A 21,719-nucleotide genomic window follows, 5' to 3' on the forward strand; every position below is an offset into this window, starting at 1 on the left:
GACCAAGATGAGACAGTAGAATGCCAGTAAGGAGTTGGTTGCACTGATAAAGAGGAGAAATGACCAGGACATGAACTAGAGCTTCTGGTGAGGGACAGAGAGGAAGGGCCATATTCTTCTTGTGTGGGGTGTGTGTGTGTGTGTGTGTGTGTGCGCGCGCACGCACGCACGCACGCACACACTATGAAGAGAGAAACAACATGATTTGTCAATATGCGGAATAAAGGAGAAGAGCCAAAGATAAAGCCAAGGCTACTGACCTGTTCAATAGGGTAGATGATGATATTGCCAATGGGCAAGGAGAGTGCGGGAGGAGAAGACTAGAGGAAAGATACTGTACTCTGTTTTAGAGAGTTTAAGATTATAGTGAATAATCCATGCTGCTATGTCAGGCAGCTGGAGATCTAGGATTGGATGAAGGGACAAAGTTCTGTAGTAGAGTGGCATTGCTGGGTATCACCTGTGTGCAAATGTTACTGAAAGTTATGGGATTTAATGAGATCTCTCAGGGGAAGAGTCAGGAACAGAGCTGAGAGGGACCCTAACAGATAGCAGGAAAGGGTAAGAAGAACTTTCCCCTGTGGAAACCCTGAAATTGAACATACTGGCAGGAAGAGAACTTGGGGGACAGAGTCATGGAGAATGAAGGCACTGAGAGAATCAAGTGAAAGAGCGTGATCAACCATATCAAAAGCAGAAGTCTAGAAAGATGTCAATAGAACAGATAGGTTTTAATTTGGTGGTGAGAACTTGTTGGAGATCTTTGTGAAGACTGTTTCAGTAGAATGTGAGGGAACAGTAGTCGAGCTGGAGAAAAGGAAGTTTAGGCAGTGGGAATAGGAATATGTTCTAGGGACTTGAAGGCAAAGGACAGAACTGAGACTGAGTGGCAGCTGGAGAGGGAGGGTGGATTAAGGAATGGCTTTTGAGAAAAGAGGAGGTAGTGGCATCTTTCAATACCATAGAGAAGGACCCTGAGGGGAGAGGGAGAGAGAGCAGGGGACTATTGCTGTTGGAGCTAGGCAAACTCCAAGGCTTGAGGCCAGAAAAGAACTGAAAGTGGACTTCCCAGAGTCTAAGGGTTCAGAAATGAGAGAGGAGAGGACAGTGCTTCAGAGAGAACTTTTGTGTCAATGGACTGCAGAGCAGGAAGTAGGATCTAGGGAGGGTAGATTGTGTAAAATGCTGAAGGTGGTGAGACAGCAGGATTCCACAGCAGAGAGATCAGAGGTGGAACAGTTCTTGGTGAATACAAGATCAAGCGAGTGCCCAAGGCAGCATGTGGGGAAGTCTATCCAAAGCCAGAGATCAAAGGATGAGGCTAGACAGAAGGGACAGGAAGCAGCTGCTTCCAAGGAATCATCCACTTGAATGCTGAAATCATCAAGGAATAAGGCAGAGATGTTGTTAGAGAGGAAAAAAGTGAGATGGACAACCAGGTCTAAAATGAAGTTCAAAGGGGAGCCAGGAAGGCAGAGTCTTGGACAGAATAAACTTCAAAGGGGAAGAAGCCATGTGGGCAGGGGCTGGAACTGGCAGGATTTAGAAAGAACTGCCAGCATTGCCACTGTGGCCTCTTCAGGTTGAGTATGAGTGAGAGAGACTGCTGAAGATGACTGCTATGCTGGATTGCCTCAGAGGGGAGCCAGGTTTCAGTTAGGGTGAGTAATTTGAAGGATTGAGAGAGAGAAAGTTCATGGCTGTAACTGCTTTCTGGCAGAAGGAGTGGCAGATCCAGAGGGAATAGAAGGGGAACAGCAAGAGGACAGACAACGAATGGGCATGAGATTTTGGAAGAGAGGCTGGTTGGTCACCATGATGCTGAAAGTACCAAAATGCTCAGGAGGATGACAAGAAACTGGAAAGGTGAAAATCTTGGCAGAGGAGCAGACTTCAAGAGGAGTGGCTTGGGCACAAATCAGAGAAATTCCTCTTGCACTGTCCTTTGATTGTGGCCCAAAGTAGCTACCTTAGGTTGGAGACTATGTGGTGAAGATGAAAGCTGAAGTAGACCCCATCCATTCCAGTCAGGCCTTGTTGGGAACATTGCAATATTTTGACGAGATGTCCTTGAATTTCGTTTGTGCAAAATTTGGATATTTTGGTGTGGCCTTTGGTTTATCTTATTTGCATGACGACTTAATGTGCTAGTCAGTTCTTTTTTTGTCACTTGAAACCTTGCTTTTCATTTGATAGATAACTTTGGTGTCTCTGGGACAGGTGATGTGTGAAAGCAAGTTTCGGGCAGCAAAATTTCAGCTGTGTACCATAAATGAAATCATGATATTCAGTAGTATACTTCTCATTAACTTTTAACTGCAAGACCTGGGTTGTATTAAAAAATGCAATTGTCTTTCCATGCCCTCATTTTGAGGTCCACTTTATAGATCTTCTGGGATGCTCACAGGAAATAACTTGCAAACTATGTCCCTTAATAGACCTCTTTCAAGCTTTCGCTCATTTTATTTCTTCCGTTTGAAAACTCTCAGAGCTTTATTGCTTGTTTGAAAGATGGTCCTGGTATTAAAAAGAAATGCCTGCTATATAGGAACACCAATATCTGAAAATACAGCTGTTTTGTCTTGCAGCCCTGTTTTTTAATATCTCAGCAGGGACCATTAAGGCCAGACTGGACCAATTTTTGTTTGTTGCAGGTAGAAGATTGTTATCTGTAGAGCAGATCCTATCAGTGCTGTTTCAATTATAACAACAAGGATCTAAGTTGGATGATAGCAATTGCTATTTTAAGAGATTGAGTAAGAAGAAGATGGTTCTGTTTCCTGGAAACAAAAGATCATAACATGAATATTAAACTTGCTTGTCAACTTTGGGGTCCTATGTAGTATGGTTGGCTTGAATTTCAAGACAATTGTAGTAAGTTAACGTGTATGTTTTTAATATGTGTTTAGCTGTGTTAGTCAAATGTTATGAAGCACTTGTAAAGAAATAGGTAGCACTCAAAGACTAAGTGAAAAGATTGTAAGATGGTTTAATTCTGCATAACTTTTTATTTATTTATTTAACATATTTGAATACTGCACAAAACGCAAATCTCTGAGCGGTTTTAAATTTCATGGGTTACAACCCACTTCATCATATGCTGGGTTGGTACTGGAGAAAGACAGTAAAACAGACAGTTGAGAATTAAGCATGGAGACATTATAAGATGCTTAAAGGGATATGGGGTTAAAATATATCAAGTTTGATCCTTATGTGACAGGAAACCATAGTCTCTTCGTCGAATACAGTTGAATTTTCTAATGAATTCTTGTTCTAATCGGTTCCCAGATTAGAGACACTCTCAAGTCCATGATACTGTTAGTCTGCATGTTAGTGTTTGCTGACCAGTTTATTGAGATCTTGTGTGTTCTAAAATATATATAAAATCTTCTTTATATATATTTCTGTTAGGCATACCCATCGCTCATCCCATGTGTGGCAGCTCTCGCAAGAGTTCACGAGCAGCTGCCGGATAGCGACAGGGACGGGCGGGAGGGAAGAATATGGCGGCAGCGACCAGCCGAGAAACAAAACAGTGGTAGCAGGTTGCAGGGGGAAGAGGACGGGCAGCGAAGCACTGAGGGGAGGGAATGGTGGCAGAGGCAGATGTGGGGGGGGGGGGAACAGCGGTGGGGGCAGGGCGGTGGGGGCAAACTAGAGGCGCAGACGTTCTGCACCTGGCCCAGCTAGTATTGAATACTGTGAGTAATCAAACACAGATGAGCTTACAGAATCGCTCCTATATAATGACTGATACCTGGCAGTGATTTCGAGGCCTATGACACAGATCCAAAAGCAGCAGCAGTGAAGATCCTGAATGCTTGACATCTGGCTGAAGGTCAGTGTGGGGCAGGTGATCATTTTGCACATGCCCTTGAGAAGGGAAACGATCATCCCTTGAAGCTAGCAGGCCAAATAAGTAAGCACACTAACTATCCAAAGCTACTTATTTATTTTATTATTATTTATTTATCAAATAATAATAATAATAATCAAATAATACTTGCTTCTCCCATGAACTCTCTCCTGGAATGCTGAAGGTCTTTGAGAAATATAACCATAAGAGGCTTCAGACCAGAGCACCAGGTCCCCACCCACTGCTAATATTGGGCAGGGCTTGGGCAGACCTTATTGCTTCTGCTGGAAGAACACACAGGGATTGTGTGTTACCTAAGCAACTTGCCTGCTGCTCAGAGCTCTTCCTGGTCCTTCAGTTCCTCCTTCTGACTTTGTGCAAAACTAGATAGGACAGTAATAGAATAATGTTTTATAATCCATGAATCTTCACCAACTGCTTAGTAAGCAGAAGGTGGGCCTTTAATTTGAATATCAAGCATGTCTGATTTTTTTTTAAAGCAAACGACTCTGCATAGCCCCTCTCCCAATATAGATATAGACACACACACACACACACCCTTCCTTCAGCTTATCTCTCTCTCTCCCTCTTCCCCTGCCCAGGTGCTTTTCTTAGCAACTGGGCTTGGATACTGGAAGTAAACTTAGCTCTGTCAAAGCACCTGGGGAGACAACTTGTAAAGAGGTAGTCTGTAGCTGGGACAGAGGTTCAGTTCATCTCACCAGTGTGCCAGTTTTGGTGTTTTTGTGTAACTGGAACAGATAAATAGATGAACCGTGTGACTGATGACATATAAACTCATGAATCTGCTTCCATCCTGTCTCATTTGGTCCTTTTACTATCTGGCATCCTACCTGCTCCTGCTCTCTCACTACCAGTTTCTTTTAATTCCACTCACTACAACTAGCTGTTGGTGAACTGGGTAATCGTGAAGGGTCCTCCTGACATTCTCCGCTTTCTTTCTGCTGCTTCTATGGTTGCTGCTGTGTCTTCACAGAGGCTGCCACTCTCTCTTATGTAGGATCCTCCTTGGATTCCTCTCTGCTCGTTCTTTCCTCTCATAGCTCACAGCTGATTGGTTATAATTTATTTCTGAATTTAGCTGCTGCTTGGACCCAAGCTTGCAGTCCCATTGGTTCTAGTCAGTCCGCTCCTGACCCACTGACTTCTTTAATTTGGCTCCCAGGCCAATTCACTGACTCTTTCAGTCACAAATCAGTTATAGCACCTTCCAGACAACACTCACTTGACTTTACTGATTGTCAGCTCCCAACAATGTTCACTGCTGGCCTACTTCCACTGACGGGCTTCTGTTCCTCACTCACTCTACAGCTAAATAAATTAGTTGTAGTAAACAATTGTAGCCCTACACATGCTGCTATTAATCAGGTCCTGCAAAACCCTAGGAATTTGCTTTATACTAAATAAGCCCTGCTCCCTTTAGCCCAGTACTATCTACATAGGAACATAGGATGCTGCCATATACTGAGTCAGACCATTGGTCTATCTAGTTCAGTATTGTCTTCACAGACTGGCAGCGGCTTCTCCAAGGGTGCAGGCAGGAGTCTCTCTCAGCCTTGTCTTGGAGAAGCCAGAGAGGGAACTTGGAACCTAGATGCTCTTCCCAGAGCAGCTCCATCCCCTGAGGGGAATATCTTACAGTGCTCACACATCAAGTCTCCCTTTCATATGCAACCAGGGCAGACCCTGCTTAGCTAAGGGGATAGGTCATGCTTGCTACCACAAGACCAGCTCTCCTCTCATCTATAATGACAGCTGTTCAAGTTTCAGGCAGGAATATTTCCCAGCTCTAGCTGGAGATGGCAGGGTCTAAACCTGGGACCTTCTGCGTGCAAAAAATGTGCTTTGCAACAGAGCTAAGGCTCTTCTGGATGTTGTTCAGAACGTGGTGGCCCTACCATGCCAGACAAGACGCTAAGCTCTGACAAGGGGACACCTCAACTTTTTCTTCATGTTGGAGCCATCACATATAGAGAAGTGACAACAGCCATCGCCGCTTCTGCTCTATTGCTAGGGGTGGGGGGAGTTGTGTTATGGCTACTTTTAGGCTTTCAGAGAAGGCAAGAGGTAATGGGACTGCATTTCCTCTAAACAAAACTTGTGTTGTAGCAGTTGTGGGTTGGCCTGAGCTGTAATGATAAAATCTTTCTTTCTCTCCCCACCCCCCGCCCCACCCACTGCCTCTCCCAAAGCTGTATTTTTAAAGCATTGCCCTCTATGCTCATAATTGCATATGATGCTGCAGCTGGCCCAGATGCACCAAAAACACATCCAGCTCCTACCTTGCTTTTTATTTCTTGGCTTGAATTGGGAGACATACTTTTGAACAAATTAAAGGCTTGTGATTAGCATATGGTATAGAGAAACCATGATCTTCAGACCCTGCATTTTATCCCAAGGGAACCTGCTAGCTTGTATATTTATTACTTAACGTAATTCTACATTTCACATAGTTGTGTGTGTGTGTGTGTGTGTGTGTGTGTGTGTGTGTGTGTGTGTACACGTACGTACACACACTCACTCTCATACATACACATTTCTCTCTTAATGTTGGCTCATCAGAATGTGCCAGAATAACTAATCGTAAAATTTCTTTTTAAAAATAAATTTTACACGCTTATGATTGCCTTTTGCCCAAAGCAAATGTTGCCACTAGACACATCATAGGACCCATGGTCATCTGGGGATTCTTTTCCACCTCAGTCCAGCAAACCATTTTTGCTCACCCTGTTCCAGATCATTTCCCCTACTCCCACCTGTAACATGTTTATAGCATGCAATGGACTCTGCCAGTTTTTTTTATGGATGGAGATAATATCAACACATTCATAAGAAGCATAATCTTAAGGCTACTAGTATGTGTGTTACCCAATCTCTGTCAAAGAGCTCCACTAGCCTGGCTGAGACCTAGTTCAAAAACTATCCATTACTCAGAAAGCTATATGAAAATGCCTATATTATTTAGAGACATTGCAAATCACTTGCAGGGATGTGACTCCTTATGGCAGCTGTGTTGGGTGTGCTTGAAGAACAGATATGGGCCCTGTGACCATTATGGTTTGAATTCTTTGGGTTTGAACACCTCTCAAGATACCTAGAGAGGCTCTTTCTTCAAGAGATTGCTTCAAGTTGACATTCTGAAGATGCCATTTTGTCCACAAACTGATATTTACATTCCCAGGCTCGTAGAGATGCAACCAAGCCTTGGGAGTTCTGTATCCTGCTATTGCAATTTACAGTGGTTTAAGCCCAGGTTCAGTAGCTTGGACTGAACTGTAAAATAAAGCAATTACCTCTGGGGAATCTCTTTATTCAAGGTCTCCCTGGAGCATAAGTCACTTGGTTACCAGCTGTGAACCAGAAACTGGGAAATAGACCATCAAAGCGTGGCCTATTTCCACACTTTGCAATAGACCACACACTATTTGAGGAGTGTAATCCTAAACTCACTCACTTGGAAGTAAGTAACCACAATAACAGCTGTGTGGTCAGGCAACTTTCCAGTTGGGGACACTTCTTCTCAGTGCACACTTAGTGAGATGTCAGCCTATAATTTCAACTCATTTTCTCTTTTTAGTTTCCAAACTGGTTTTTCTTTTAACTGAATTTTTAAATTTGTGAACATTAAATGATAGGACACATTGAATTCATTTTCAAAAGGAAATTAGCCAATAAATCAATTTAATAAGACAAAACAGTTAGTCTTATTGTTATATTTATTTTATTTTTATTTTTACATTTATATCCCACTTTTTCCTCCAAGGAGCTCATGGTTATGTTTATCCTCACAACAGCCCTGTGTGGTGGGTTAGGCTGAGAGATACATGACTGGCCCAGAGTCACCCAGTGAGTTTCATGGTTGAATGGGGATTTGAACTCTGGTCTTCCCGGTCCTAGTCCAGCACTCTAACCACTATGCTATGCTGGCTCTCATCAATATGACAAAATATTGCTGTATTCCCTGTCGTATAAGGGGCTTCTCCAATTATGTTCAGAAATTACTTAGTTTCCTCAATGTCAGGGATCCACAGATTTTAGGCTTAACTTACTATTTAGCCATTTATGTCACCACCAATCCCCTCTCTTCCGTCAGATCCTTTTCTGCCTTGGGTCATAGGAGAGAAGCAGGTCCTCTGTCACTGGGATATGGAGGTGGTAAAAAACCTTGGGAGCCCTCTCCTACTGCTTTGAATGGACTCCTGCTGTTTCTGACCTTCTTAAAAATGCAGTGGAAATGAGCACTCTGGTGAGATGATCTGTATGGTGCTGGTTGTCCTCTCTGAGGACTGGGTACATTCATTCATTCATTCATTTAGAAATATTTCTATACCACCCAAAATTTGTCTCTGGTTGGTTTACAATTAAAATCATTTAAAACATTTAAACATTTTAAACCCAATATTAAAACTATAAATTTAATTAAATTTATAAGGATGCAATTCTGGCTTTGATGTTGCAGAAGGGATTTACCAAGTGTGATCCAAGAGGTCAAGGATGTTGCATCTGTTTTGTTTTCACTACCAAGGGGTGTGAGTGTGTGTATATCTACCAATCATATCTCCTCTTATTACACTTCAGTTAACATAATTTTTTTACATGCAAGAAGAAGCTTTTAGAAAACACTGGGAAACTTATACATTTTTAATTGTTTGTAAGAGAAAAATGTTTCAGAATGTGGGAGTTGTTGGATGTAGCTTGAATGTGAGAAATGCAATCTTATATTTCAAGGGAGATTCATTTTCATATATATTAAATGGAGCCATTTAATATATATGAATCTAGGATCCAGGAGCCATTTATTTCCTTGAAGAATATGGAGGAAAGGAATTCCTTTTTTGATGGTCTCTTCAAGCACTGACTATCTTGTATTAGGTGGAGCTGCAGCCATACAGAGCTTCTTGTACTCTTCCTTGGGCTGTCGGAGTGTGGGAGGAAAGCCACCCCCCCACCCCACACGCACAAAAGCAGAAACAGTGTGGTATATTAGAAACCCACACCAACCATAGTCCGTGGATGGTACACCTACTAAGCTCATGGCTGCGTCAAGATTTGAACCAGGGACTTAGGAGCACCACTCTTACCCACTATAATAGCCTTCTTTAGAAATTATGCTGACCACCCCCAGCAATGCATGAGGGGGCATGTGGGAGTGTGCTAGCTAGCCATGTTGCCTATGCCAGACTTTGACCTAGAAGCCAGACAAATATTTGGGAGCCAGGCAGTGGACACAACAAACTTGCTAGACTTTGTGATGGACACTGTGGAGGGGAAACATAGATGGGCTTCTCTTTATTTGCCCCAGGCATCCCTGTTTCTCTTTAAGTCTGTGACTTGTAAAGAAGATTTCTTCTTTGACAGATTTTATTCAATAACTCTTCCTCTGAATATCCTAGTCTAGGTGCCATGGTTACATTTCTGGGCACTATGACTCCCTGGCACCTGGGATTTGTCAATCCTTGCCCTATGCCAGGCCTGCTCAACTTAGCCCCGCCCCCGGGCTGTTTTTGGACTACAGCTCCCATAATCCTCTAGAACAGTGACCAGTAACCAGGGATTATGAGAGTTGTAGGCCAACAGCTGCAGGAGGGCGGAAGTTGAGCAGCCCTGCCCTGTGCCAACATGCTTACTGACCACTGCACTCAGCCTCCATGTATTTAGCACTTTATTCTGTGGAGAGAAGCATAGAATGAGAGAGGGTTCCTGAATGTGATCTGGAAAGATTCTCCAAGATTCCGCATTACATGGAGAAACTCCCTGAGTTCAGTGTTGCATGCTACAGATGAATATCTAATGCATGTCATGGGGGTAATGCACGGGGTCATGGCCAGTGACTGCATTAGTCTGGCTAGCTGGCTCACTTTTCATTCTCTTCCCACCCACCTCTACCCCCCGCCTCTCACAAACATTGCTGGCCACAGATAGCATAACATCTGAAGTGGGCTTTTATCTAGGTAGAATCAGTGTAAACTGATCCCTTGCTTGTAGCAATGGAAGTTTACTCTGCCTGCCACTCCCCCCCCCCCGGATTTTGGAGCAGGAATCCAAAAAGGAATTGATCGTGCATAAAATGTTTTTAAAAAATCACCCTGTGTGTATAGCTGTGTGGGAAGGATACTTTACAGCTAGCATGAACTGAAGTGAATGAAAACTTAAGTGAAAAATGTGCAATAGTGTGTGCATTGTCAGTTGCTTGGCAAACCCCATTGCAATCAGCTGGACAAGCTGCAGTTTTCTATGGGGCACGAGAACAGGCCTTGTAATAAGCTGTTGCATTAACAGATTGCTGTTAATCAGCAGTCTGGCGGGGAATAATTAGTGTGTAACTTCTGGATTGGTGCTAAATTAGCAGTGAGCCCAGTTATGTGTTTCTGCAGAGTGGCTTGCTGCAGCTGGTTATTTGCCCAATTACCCAGTGGCTTTTCACTTAGTCTCCCAAATTGGCTCTGGATCAAGGGATCAGACAAATATGACTTCATCAATGGGTAGATATGAAATGGTAAATCTTTGACAAAGCGCCTATCTGTTTGGAAGCAAAGCAGGGCCACCCTCGCCAAAATAATAGCCTAATGAGAACAAAAGATGCTCACTGGTCCCCAGGAGCCACAGAAGTGAAGTTATACATTGGGAGCAGTGTTGCTTCTAAGATGTGCATGTGCACTCACATGTTTTTTGATGTCCGCTCAGTTAATTTTAGATCCCACTCAGGTTGAATCAGGAAGGTCTCATTCTGAATGCATGTGCGCACACACTGCCTTGATACTGCCACCTGGAACAAGACCCATTCCTCACATAGATGAAAAAAAAAATCAGTGAGAGCCCTGGTTGGGAGAAAACCAGGGGCAGCAAGCTATAGTGTCCTGGAAATGGGCATTGGGGGAGAGGAAGATGCAATGTCTTCTCACAGGTCCCACATATTGTTGCTGATACTATAAGGATAAGCCAGAGGTCACACCAAGCAGACAGGAAAAGCTACTGGACAAACGCATCAGACCAAGGGAACCTTGATACTGAGGCAACGTCGGCTTCAGACTGGAAGCTTCTAATAATCTTCCTGTCTGCAGGGGAGCCAATAACAGGCCTCACAGGGCAAAACTAGCACAGGGCTTGGAAACTCAAAACTGTTTTATCTGAACCAGTTCGCAAAGATCATGCATTAAATTATTTTGGCATTATCTTGGATACCTGTGCTGCATCAAATCAGGAGGAGAGTGAAGACTGCCCTTTTTATTCAGGCTTTTGGCCAATGAGCTGTCCCTGCTCCTTTACAATTTTTAGCTATGCTTTGTTCTGTTTTCATGGCTTTCATTGAATTTTAATGTTGTTAAACACTTTGGGGTCTTCGGACAAAAGGTAGTAGTATATAAATATAGTAGCCAATTACTTTTTATTTTTCATTTATTTGTAATACTGTCTTTCCCCCTTTAATACCAGCTTCAATTGGATGTACTATTCAGTTTATTCTACTTCATATCTCTACTCCTGTCTTCCATCTCACCCAGAGATGGAAATATATGTGCAACCCTTCAGAAATTCCCCTTCCCCTCACTCTGTCCTCTGTTGCCACCTCTTTCTCTCTCACCTTGCACCTGTTCCCCTCCCAGCCAAATCCTCTGTGATAGATATACAGCCTGTCACAAGTGTATTGTAGGTATTTGGAACAAAGTTTGGGCAGCTTAGGGGGCCCACCTGACACCATCCTATTTCCCCTGCTGAGACACCACTCAAATCTTCAAAGGTGAGGAAAAAGAGGGCACAATTGCTACTTCTAGGGACTTTGCATGTGCTGATAGGTGGGCAATTGAGCTACATATTATTTCCTGGTACTCGTTGACCTCTTTGGCTTTTTTGACCTATCAGATTGGCGGCCCCCTAAGATCTGATTCATGTTGCTACCCTGTCTGTGGAGTTCATGTGGCAGACCATTGATGTGAGAAGCTCCCTATCTGTTCCAAGCGAATTCCAACCAAACCAATTCAACACCTTCTTTTGGAGTATGTGTAGGGGGGGGGGCCTGCTCTGTTGATGCGCTTGAAATTCACCCCAACTCTGTAGAACCATGCCCAGATATTGCAAGTGACTACCCACATCATTTTGCTCAGTGTCTGAATCTGGCCAAGCCCAGTAGCAGAGGCAGTTCCCTCATGGGTCTGTGAAAGGACTGACACTTGAAATGAGTCGGATTATGCCCTCACTCAGCTTTCTAGCAGGTGCTAAAAACAGCATCCAGGTTGTAGAGAGAGGCCAGGGCTCTCTGCTCCCCTACAATCTCTTTCCACCTTTGCACCTTTGTAATTACATTTGTTTCCTGCAAGAAGGATTAATAATGAGCTGGACTTACATATGACGTCTCTTGGATATGAAACTCTGATAAAAGCTTTTGTTAGTTTAAAGGGAATCTTGAGGGAAATGTTTCTGCACTGAGTGGGGGAAAGAGCCTCTGTGAATTTTAACTCCATTTAGATCCTGTTTGCAGCCTTAACTTTTTTGTGTCAGTGTTTGGGCTGACGGCCCTGTTGCATGCCATTCTCAAAAGTTTCATCAGTCCAAATGACTGTGTGGATAAGTTGCTCCTGAGACATCCAATATGGCTATATTTAGCCCATATAAAATGTTGTACCTAATCCCCTTCTGCCTGCTTCTCAAATAACTGTTCACTCGGCTCCAGGAAAGCTCAAATAGCTATTTGTCTCTTGGCTGCTCTGAGAGTGAGGGAAAGGAAAACTGGAGGAGCAAAACACAAGCAAGGAGACTGAAAATGGATAACAGCCTGTCAGACACTGGTCAATCTCAAGAGTGTCCTTCCATTTGAAAGCAGCGGAGACCCTGAGGCACTTGATGGACTAGCCAAGATGAGCTGCACACATGATAGCCGAGATGATAGTGGAGAATCTGGACCTACATTTCAAATTCTCATCATGCAGCCATTAACTCAGGCAGATGTAAAGTCTGTGGAGTTGCCCTTAAAAGCCGCTTAGGATGCTAACCTGGAGTTCTTCTGCTGTTGTTTGACAACTCCCATTATCCTCAGCTGTAATTTATTGTACCTTAAGGGGATGAGATTTGTCCCCCAACAGCAACAAGAGAGTCTCAGGTTAGAAACCCCTGGTTTAGAAGCTTCAGCTTGTGCAAAATGCCACTGTTGCCCATCATGTGTCAGGGACAGTGGGTTAGGCTGGTGTTAGAGCAGTTGCTGTGGCTGTCTGTTTAGTTCTGAGCACTACGACGATGAATATTTATATATGTATTAACAAATGTTCTTAAAGTGGTAACCTTAATATTTGTCTGTATTTGTTATGCAGACCAATATAAGTGAATAAGAGGTTCCCTCCCTGTCCCCAAAGAGCTCACAGTCTAAAAATAAACTTTAAGGTTACGAGCAACAGCCATTGGAGGGGTGCTGTGCTGGAGTTGGATAGAGCCAATTTCTCTCCCCCCCCCCCGCTAAATCAGAGAATCACCACTTTAAAAGGTGCCTCTTTGCACAGCAGGGGTGACTCTCAGGATCTGTGGTGCTGAGTGCCAGCACATCTGGGAGAAATACTGCCTCTCATAACACAGACACTTGCACATAGGCACTCATAGCCTTCCTCAAGTCTTAGTTCAGTTTCATCCATCATTAAATGAAATTTGAGACACAAATTTGTGGCACCGTCTTGTGGAATTTATCCTAATAGAGGACTGTCTGAGCCTGATCTTGCAGTCTTTTAGGAGATGGGTAAAAGTCCATGTTTAAAGGGCTTGGAGAAGCTGTGTAATTTCTTTTGATGTATCTTGAAACTGTTGTTTATCTTGATTTTATGCTTATATTGTTTTTGTTTTATGTTTTGAGGCATAAAAAATAAATCAACAAACAAGATGGAAACTATACTGAAGTGCTTATAGATAGGTAGGGGCTATACAAGAAATTATCACGCTAGTGAAAATTCTGCATGTTGTTGATTACAGAAACAAAGGTTTTGATTCCTATGCGTGCATCTCAGTTGAGCCAGAATTGTGAGGGTTAGCTCCAACCTAATGTTTTTCCAAACCATAAATTGTATCGCATATTTAAAGAAAATTGAGTGGTCCATCATGTTTGCATTTTTGTTAGCTCTTCAAAATTAATTAGCTCATTTAAAATATGAAATCAACCCATAGTTGGGCAAATCAGAAGGGTGTTTGAGGGTTACTGCATTCTTTTCTTCCACAGATATCCTAAATATAGGTGGTTTTTCTTTTTCTCTTTAGGTATTGCTATGTGGATACTTGTTAGCAATGACTGATGTGGAATCTACATATGCAGATTTTATTGCTTCTGGAAGAACTGGGAGAAGAAATGCCCTTCACGATATCCTTGTGTCCTCTGCGAGTGGGAATTCTAGTGAACTAGCCTTGAAATTATCAGAACTTGATATAAACAAACCTGGCAAGTACTCAACTTATTTGAAAGCTACAGAAGAAATCAATGATGTTAAAAATGTGGGGCATTGTTAATGGAAGCAAGCAATACATTTGGCTTTAGCATCTACTTGGATGTATCTTTTTATGTGACTAGTTTATAGGTGTATTTATCTATTGATTATTTGGTAAGAGGTCCTAGGTCAGTATTGATGCTTTGCAGGCAGAAGATCCCCAGGTTCAACCTGTGGCATCTTCAGTTAAAAGTGCACGAACCGGTCCGGAGACCATTGTAGAGGCCTCCGAACCAGTTCAAGCGTGGCACAGTTCAGTGGTTCAGCACCGAGGATGTGGTTCTTTAAGGGTAGGGGTGCACTTAACCCTCCTGCTTTTCACCCACCGGTGTTCCTTTTTAAAGCAGGTTTTGGGGTGGCAGCGTACCTCCCTGCCGCCCCGCCCCTGTTTTTGGCCGGAAGTACCGTGCATGTGCACACATGTCACGTGCAGGCGGGCACACATCAGGCATGTGTGACGTGCGCACACAGTACTTCTGGCCACTTCCGGCTGAAAACGGGGGCAGGGGCGGCAGGGAGGTATGCTGCTGCCCCCAAAACTGCTTTTTAAAAGGAGCACCAGTGGGGGGAAAGCGGTAGGAAGGGTAAATGCACCCCCCACCCCGGCACCGAACCGCAGAGGCGTGGTTCCGTGCACACCACTAGTTAAAAGTACATGTACAACAGTTTTCCAAGTCTTGATAGGCCAGCAATGGCTTCATACAAGTTCCTAATTCTATTTCATAGATGGAAGAGCAGAAGGTTTCAAGTTCCATCCCTGGCTTCTCCAAGATAGGGCTGAGAGAAATTCCTGCCTGCACTTTGGAGAAGCCACTGGCAGTCTGTGAAGACAATACTGAGCTAGATAGACCAACGGTCTGACTCAGTTCATGGCAGCTTCCTATGTTCCTATGACTAATGGGCTTACTCTGTATAACACAGCTTCATATGAGTGTTCATATTGATATATGCTCACATGTGAATAGACACACAGATGCAAACGCCAAAAGATGCAGATCATGATTATCATAGTTCCTAAGTTCTGTTTGTTTTCTGTATATGTGAAATGTGTCACTGGCATTTTTGAATTTGTTTCAGCTTTTAATACGCGCGTTGAAACCTCAGCCTATTAGAATTGCAAGCAGTTGTTCTTAGTAAGCAACTGCAGTATAGGTGAAAGCCACTAACTGACATTATGTGCAGCATTATGAAGCTGCACTTCTGTGCCCTGGGGCTGCTGTGGACTCATAAGTCAGTCCTAGCACTCTTAAGCATGGGTGGTAGCACAAGCAGCTGTTTTATATACAGGACCTTGTTAATCAACCTGGCACCCACGTTTTCACGTACCTGCAGTCGGGTAATTGCCACCCAACCTCAGTATATGTGGAAAAATTAAGCATTTAGGGGGTTAAGGCTCACATATCCACGGATTGGGGATGGGCAGAAATTTCCGCCTGCCATTTTGAGGGCAGGAGCGATTTTGTGGCTTTTGGGGTGTGTGTTTTTTAAGGAGGAAAAAAAGCAATTTTTCATGGGGGGAGGACACACAAGGTTTTTCCATTTGGGGACATTGCTGGACAGCTGGGGACACAAAGAGCATGGTAGGGTATCCCCCCTATATATAGATATACACACACAGAATTTCCCCCATTTTCAGTCCATTTTTCACCCCATTTTCACCAGCCCTTTTGCATCATTTTTGCCCTGCTGCCTCAGGAACCTAACCCTCCAATTCCCATTGCCCTAATGCCCAGTTATTTGCAGTTCCACTATCCATGCCCCGCCCCGCGGAACAAAACCCCCACAGTTAACGGGGTTCTCTGGTAGTTGCAAGCAGCAGCTACAGCAATGTTTTCCCTCATGGTGAAGTGGGCGGAACTCTGGTAGCTGCACTGCTTGCAAAGCCACCTGTTCTTACTAGCACTGGACCTGCCTTAGGCGTCTGCAGCAGTCCTGGGTAACACAGTGTTACAGCTCGGTCATGTTGCTCATCATGCCAGCCAGTGAATTGGCTTCTGTATAATAAGGACAAATTGTCCCCTGCTTCTTTTTAAATTGCAGTTGGCGAGCAAAGCTTGTGACTCGCTTGCCAGGTACTTGACTTCTTTCTGTGGTTGCAGTTCGAGGCAGGAAAAAATAAACCTGTCAAGCCTCTGTTACATGGGTGCTGCATTTTGTCCAACTTGGTGGGTCACAAGCTATGCCAGCCTGAATTAGGATAAGCATTTTTAAAAATAGCAGCAGCAGCAAAAAGTCTTCAAGGAATACAGTTGACAACAGCTCTTCCTAAGTAGTGAGAGTAGGAAATGGACTACTTGAAATACATTTTAAAGCATAATAATAATAATAATAACAACAACTCCTCCTCCTCCTCACATACCCCTTATCTCTGCCGAGCAGTGGACATGACTCTTTGATAGGGAACAGATTTCATGACAATGTTGAAAACAATTATATCTATCTGCTTAGGAGTTCAGTAGAAATGTCAGACATAAGGACTACCTGCTATGAAGCCAGTTTATGCAAGGGATACTACAGCAGATTGGCCCTAGAGCAGTGATGGAAACAGTGTCCACTGAAATCTATCTGCTCATTGACTCCAGTGGATGGATTCTTCAGAAGTGATGTGTGCAGGGCACAAAGCACAGTAGCCTTCTTTGCCTGCACTCTTCACATGTCTCCTCTGCAAGGTTTGCATGCCATCAGCCAACAGACAGATGAAAGAAGGGGGAGAAAGAAAGATGGCCTTCAGCCATTGTGGCTGCAAATAATGGGAGTTGTAGTCCAACGGTGTCTGGGGACCCAAGATTGGGAACTCCTGTAGTACCTGAGTGAGAATATGTGCAATTGACTGGGTTCACACAATCACAAAGATTCTGGTTTTTAAAAACTCATCAGAATTAGTCAGCCTGTAGAGCCGATTGTGACAACCCAGCATTTCAGGGCAATCCTGGTCAAACTGCTTCACTTAACCAGCATTTATCCAAGATAAATAACCAAGGTTGACGCTGTTCACACAAGCAGCTGTACCCAGGTTAGGCCAGCCCTACCTGGGTAGGGCTGCTCATGTGAAGCACCGGGATTGGGGCCAATCCCACTGCTTCCTCCCCAAGTAGCCCAGGTTTTTGACCTGAGCTTTTACCTGGGTTAAAGGGCATAAGCGTGCCCTTTACCCCAGGTCCAGGGTCGTGTGTGTGTGCGCACACTCAGGCTGCACGTAGCCCGAGCATACACAGAACCGTGCGCCAGAGTTCCTGGCTTGAGAGGTAATCCTTCAATGCACCATGCTGCTTGCACAGTGGATTTAGGGATTCCTGGAGACCAGGCATCCTTCCCCCAGCCTCCCTGCTGCCGCATTGCTTGCTGCAAAGCACTCATCTGCGAGCATGGTGTGGTGAGCAGGACTGCAGCCATGATTGTGTGGGGGAAGGCAGGAGCGATCAGAGGTCATTCCGAGGGCAGAGGTCGTGTGTAAAGACTTCATTGATCAGGATTGTACTGACGTTGTGGGTTCTCATAACTGGTTCCACAGGGCTCACTAATCCTGATCAACTTTTTTAACCAGGAGCCTTGAGACTGTGTGAACCCAGCCATAGTATGATATTGGGAGAGTGTTTTCAAATGAGACAGTGGCTTTACAGTACAAGTGAGGCACAGTAACCACTGCTAGGGCAGCTCCAGTCCAGCCAGGCTATTCTTCCTTAAGAGATGTTTTGTTCGGGAGGTGGTTGCTGTCTGGAAGCTGTTCTAGGGAAACTGTTCCCAAACAGACCCGCTATTGTGAACCAACTGAAAGGATGGAATGCGAGAGCGAAGGAGACTTCACTTGCGCATGCTCTCTCTTTCTTCCCCTTATGGCAAATGAGCTTTGATCTTGCCTTGTCACCTCACAGATGCCATCTTTGTCATTTTTCTAGAGTAGTCCTGAAGGAAGCTTTGTTCCTATTTTCTCGTTATTTTATAATAACGTAAGCAGTTAGAAATGGGACGCTGGTTGACAAAAAGCTTTTCATCACTTGATGATTTGACAACATCAGAGCTTTAACTGGGATTTAGTATACAGAAGCTTATGCTAAAATGAATTTGCGTCTTTAAGGTGCCACAAGATAGGTTGTTGGTTTTTTGCTGTTTTGACTGGGCCATCAGAAACCAAACAGCAAAGAACTAAATCCTCTCTAACGCCATGCCTATCAGTGACATCAAGTGATGTACATGCCTGTGTGAACTAGAAGGGAATTAGTATGTTCATATAGCCCCATAAAATTGTTAGAAAAATGTGTTTAGTTTCTACAAATTACATATTTACTTTGCTCAACTAACTGGCTGACATGCTCTGCATGCGATAACATAGGTGGATCTGAGCCACCTTTGCTGCTAGTGGGCTGACAGTCTTGCATGAAAACACCAATACCTAAAGTAGCATGTCTGTGTGGGTGTGCTACTTAATTTGGAAGTAATGTAAGTAGCACTCCCAAAGTGCTGTTGTGCTACTTTTAAGTATTTGTGCTCTTGTGCAAGACTGCTGGCAGTGCCTTATAAGGCCACAGCAGTATGGAGGGCTCAGGACTGCCTGCACTATGCTACAGAACATGTTAGCTACTATTCTTATATTTTAGTGGGAACCATTTTTAATTGATTGCTGGCTTGTTTTGTCTGCTGATCCTGCTGGGAAAATTATTGTGTATTATTCATTATTGAATGAATTATTGTGTATTATTCATTATTGTGTATTGTATTATTCATTATCAAAGGCAATTCATATAGCAGCAGCACAGGAATAACTTCGGCATGACATGCATCCAGGGCAGTTGTGAGGGTAACAAGAGCCCGATTCAGATATTATGCTGTACGAGTGTACAGAAGTTTGTAGACTCATACATGTGGTGTGTGAATTTGAAATTCCTATACTTGTGTTGATTTTAAAAGTAAACCTGAATACGGGCCCTTCAAATGCATGGTACAGATAGGAAGTGTGCCTCTGTACCTGCATTCAGCATAATATGTGAATGACTGTGCCTGTTTGTTTTATTTATCATATTTTATACTACCTGATATGTACATCTCTAGACGGTGTACAAAATTTAAAATATTAAAAATCACCACAGATTAAAATACATGAAAAAATTAAAACAGTAGCCTAAAACAATTATTAAAACAAAGTGTTAAAATTATACACTGTATAGTATACAAGTATACACTGTATTGCCGTATAAGTGTTGAACATAATGTGTGAATGGGCCTAAGATCAAAACCATAAAAGCAATTATGGTTGGGGCAGGTTGCAAGATGGTTTACTATCCAATCGTTGCCAGCATATCTGGATATATCTACATCATTTGAGCAAAGATGGCCAGTCTGAGGCTTTCTGGTTGCATTGGACTACAGCTCCCATCATCCCCAGCTGCAATTTATTAAGTCTATGATTGGGGGGAGTTGTACTGCAACAAGAGCTGGAGAGCCTTAGGTTGGCAATAAATTGTGGCCGGGGGTGATGGCAGCTGGTGGGCCAAGTTTGCCCAGCCCTGCTCTACGCCATGGATCGCATTGTCCTCACAGCAGCCCTGTGCCTTGGTTTAGTCTGAGAGAGAATGGCTTGCCTGAAGCTCAACCAAACTCATCCTCTGGCATTTAAATGCAGAAATATTTGCAGACCTTGACTGAATTGCTCCGGACACCCTTTCACTCCAGCTTGTCTTCTTTGTTTCTTGCAGAAGGGGAAGGAGATGCACAGAGGAATCCCACTGAGCAAACTGGGGAGGCCCAGGGGGAAGCAGCAAAGCAAGAAAGCTGACATCTCACTTTGACTGACAGCAGCAACTGGGAGATGCTTTCCAATGGCAAGAGCCTGTTGGGGAAAACTCGTATCTTGCAAATGCACTAACAAACAACAGCAAAATGGACGGGTCTCGTTACTGGAACCTGCAAAGTGCAGTGCTAAAAATGGGAGAGCAGGTTGTAGCAGCAGACAGAACTTCCTCTACCTCCGTTAGTAATGGCTGATACTTAGTTGCTGATTTCGAGACTTTCAGCGGATGGATCTCATCAGAAGAATGACCACTCAGTGAAATGCCCATAGGAAGTAGAGCAAACTAGATCTTGTAGCAAATGGCCTTCAACTTATCAGAGGCTTGAATGGCATTGTATGACAATGGCTTCAGTGATCTTCAGAGGTTGTCTGGTTAGAGTGTTCACCTATTAAAACACCTGTAAGGGAAGCATTGGGTTTAAAAAAAAACAACAACCTCTGCTTCTGTGTTCAGCTCTGTTACTTACAATGTTTTATATTGTACAATTTAGATGCTCCACACTGCCCCATCTCAAAATGCTTACGAAGGCAACTTCTGTGACTGTGAATTTTTTTACCACTTGTTTTGAAAGGGCTAGGAGTTTATTTTTGTTCTTGCATAGAGTGGTGGTGTGTACACGATAGATTATAAAGTCGACTTCTACATGGATTAAACTCCTTAAACTAATTATTCATCAGAATTCTTTCAGTTACAAGATGTACATCAAACATAACTAACATACAGTCTGGTGTGTCTTGTATTTTCCGAGTACAGTTAGGTCACTTTTGCCTGTAGTCAGTTCGGAAACCAAGATTCTTTTTGAATCTTTTCATCTTTTCTTTAATATCCTTTAAGGATTTTTTTTTTCATTTTTTTTAAAAATTCATTTTATTAATGCTGTAGTTTTAAGAGTACATCTTGAAGGGAGAAATGTATTGGGAGAGAGAGATGAATAGAGTAGAAAACTAAGGAACTGGTAAATACCTGAAGGTGAAGCATATATTTACGACGATGTTTAGAATTGGGATATTCTTACTGAACAATAGCTGAGATTGTAGAGAGAAATGGATATTCCTGTGGCAATCAAGTGGACACCAATCACAGAGCTGTGCCCCCCGCACAAGCCCTAATGTTTTCTTTATTAAGGAAAGCGATGTCCTTTTTTTTTCTTTCAAATGTTATGCACTTTTTAAATGTTTGTAAACTTTACTAAAGGATTAGTGTAATTTTGCTTTCTAGTAAATTTGAATGTTGGTTAATGAAACATCCTTTATCATTGTGGCCACAGCTGTTGTTTCTACAAATATATGTATTGTGGTTGTCACATAGACTTCTTTTGTGAGATGTGTAAACTCTAATCAGTATTGAGTTCAGTTATTAGTGTTAATAATAAATAACAAACCAGCAGTATGTTTGACTCATTAGCATAGTTTCCTCCATCTCTGTAACTTTGGTTGGATGGAATTTGTTTCTTGACTAGCTATCTGATTTCTGTTTTAATTGTATAGTATACATGATCAGAGTTTTACTTTGGACTTGCATACTCTAATGTAAAAATCCATGTTCTTATTCCCATTCCCCAGCTTCATTTATTTATCATTTTCTGATGGATAGTCTGTCATATCT

General features: G+C 43.1%; 1 protein-coding gene across 1 annotated transcript in view; it reads left to right on the top strand.

Annotated features, from left to right (window-relative positions):
- The window catches only part of PKIA (cAMP-dependent protein kinase inhibitor alpha), a 63,370-nt gene extending 41,867 nt beyond the window's left edge, over positions 1-21,503 (top strand). Inside the window, exons 2-3 of the mRNA XM_053249372.1 lie at positions 14,105-14,282; positions 20,019-21,503. Coding sequence (XP_053105347.1) covers positions 14,132-14,282; positions 20,019-20,098 — 231 coding nt within the window. The 5' untranslated portion in view covers positions 14,105-14,131 and the 3' untranslated portion in view covers positions 20,099-21,503. The remainder of the gene's footprint in view (positions 1-14,104; positions 14,283-20,018) is intronic.
- Positions 21,504-21,719: the final 216 nt, after the last annotated feature.

The sequence above is a fragment of the Hemicordylus capensis genome, chromosome 4 (assembly GCF_027244095.1).
Source record: "Hemicordylus capensis ecotype Gifberg chromosome 4, rHemCap1.1.pri, whole genome shotgun sequence".
NCBI classification, from domain to species: domain Eukaryota; kingdom Metazoa; phylum Chordata; class Lepidosauria; order Squamata; family Cordylidae; genus Hemicordylus; species Hemicordylus capensis.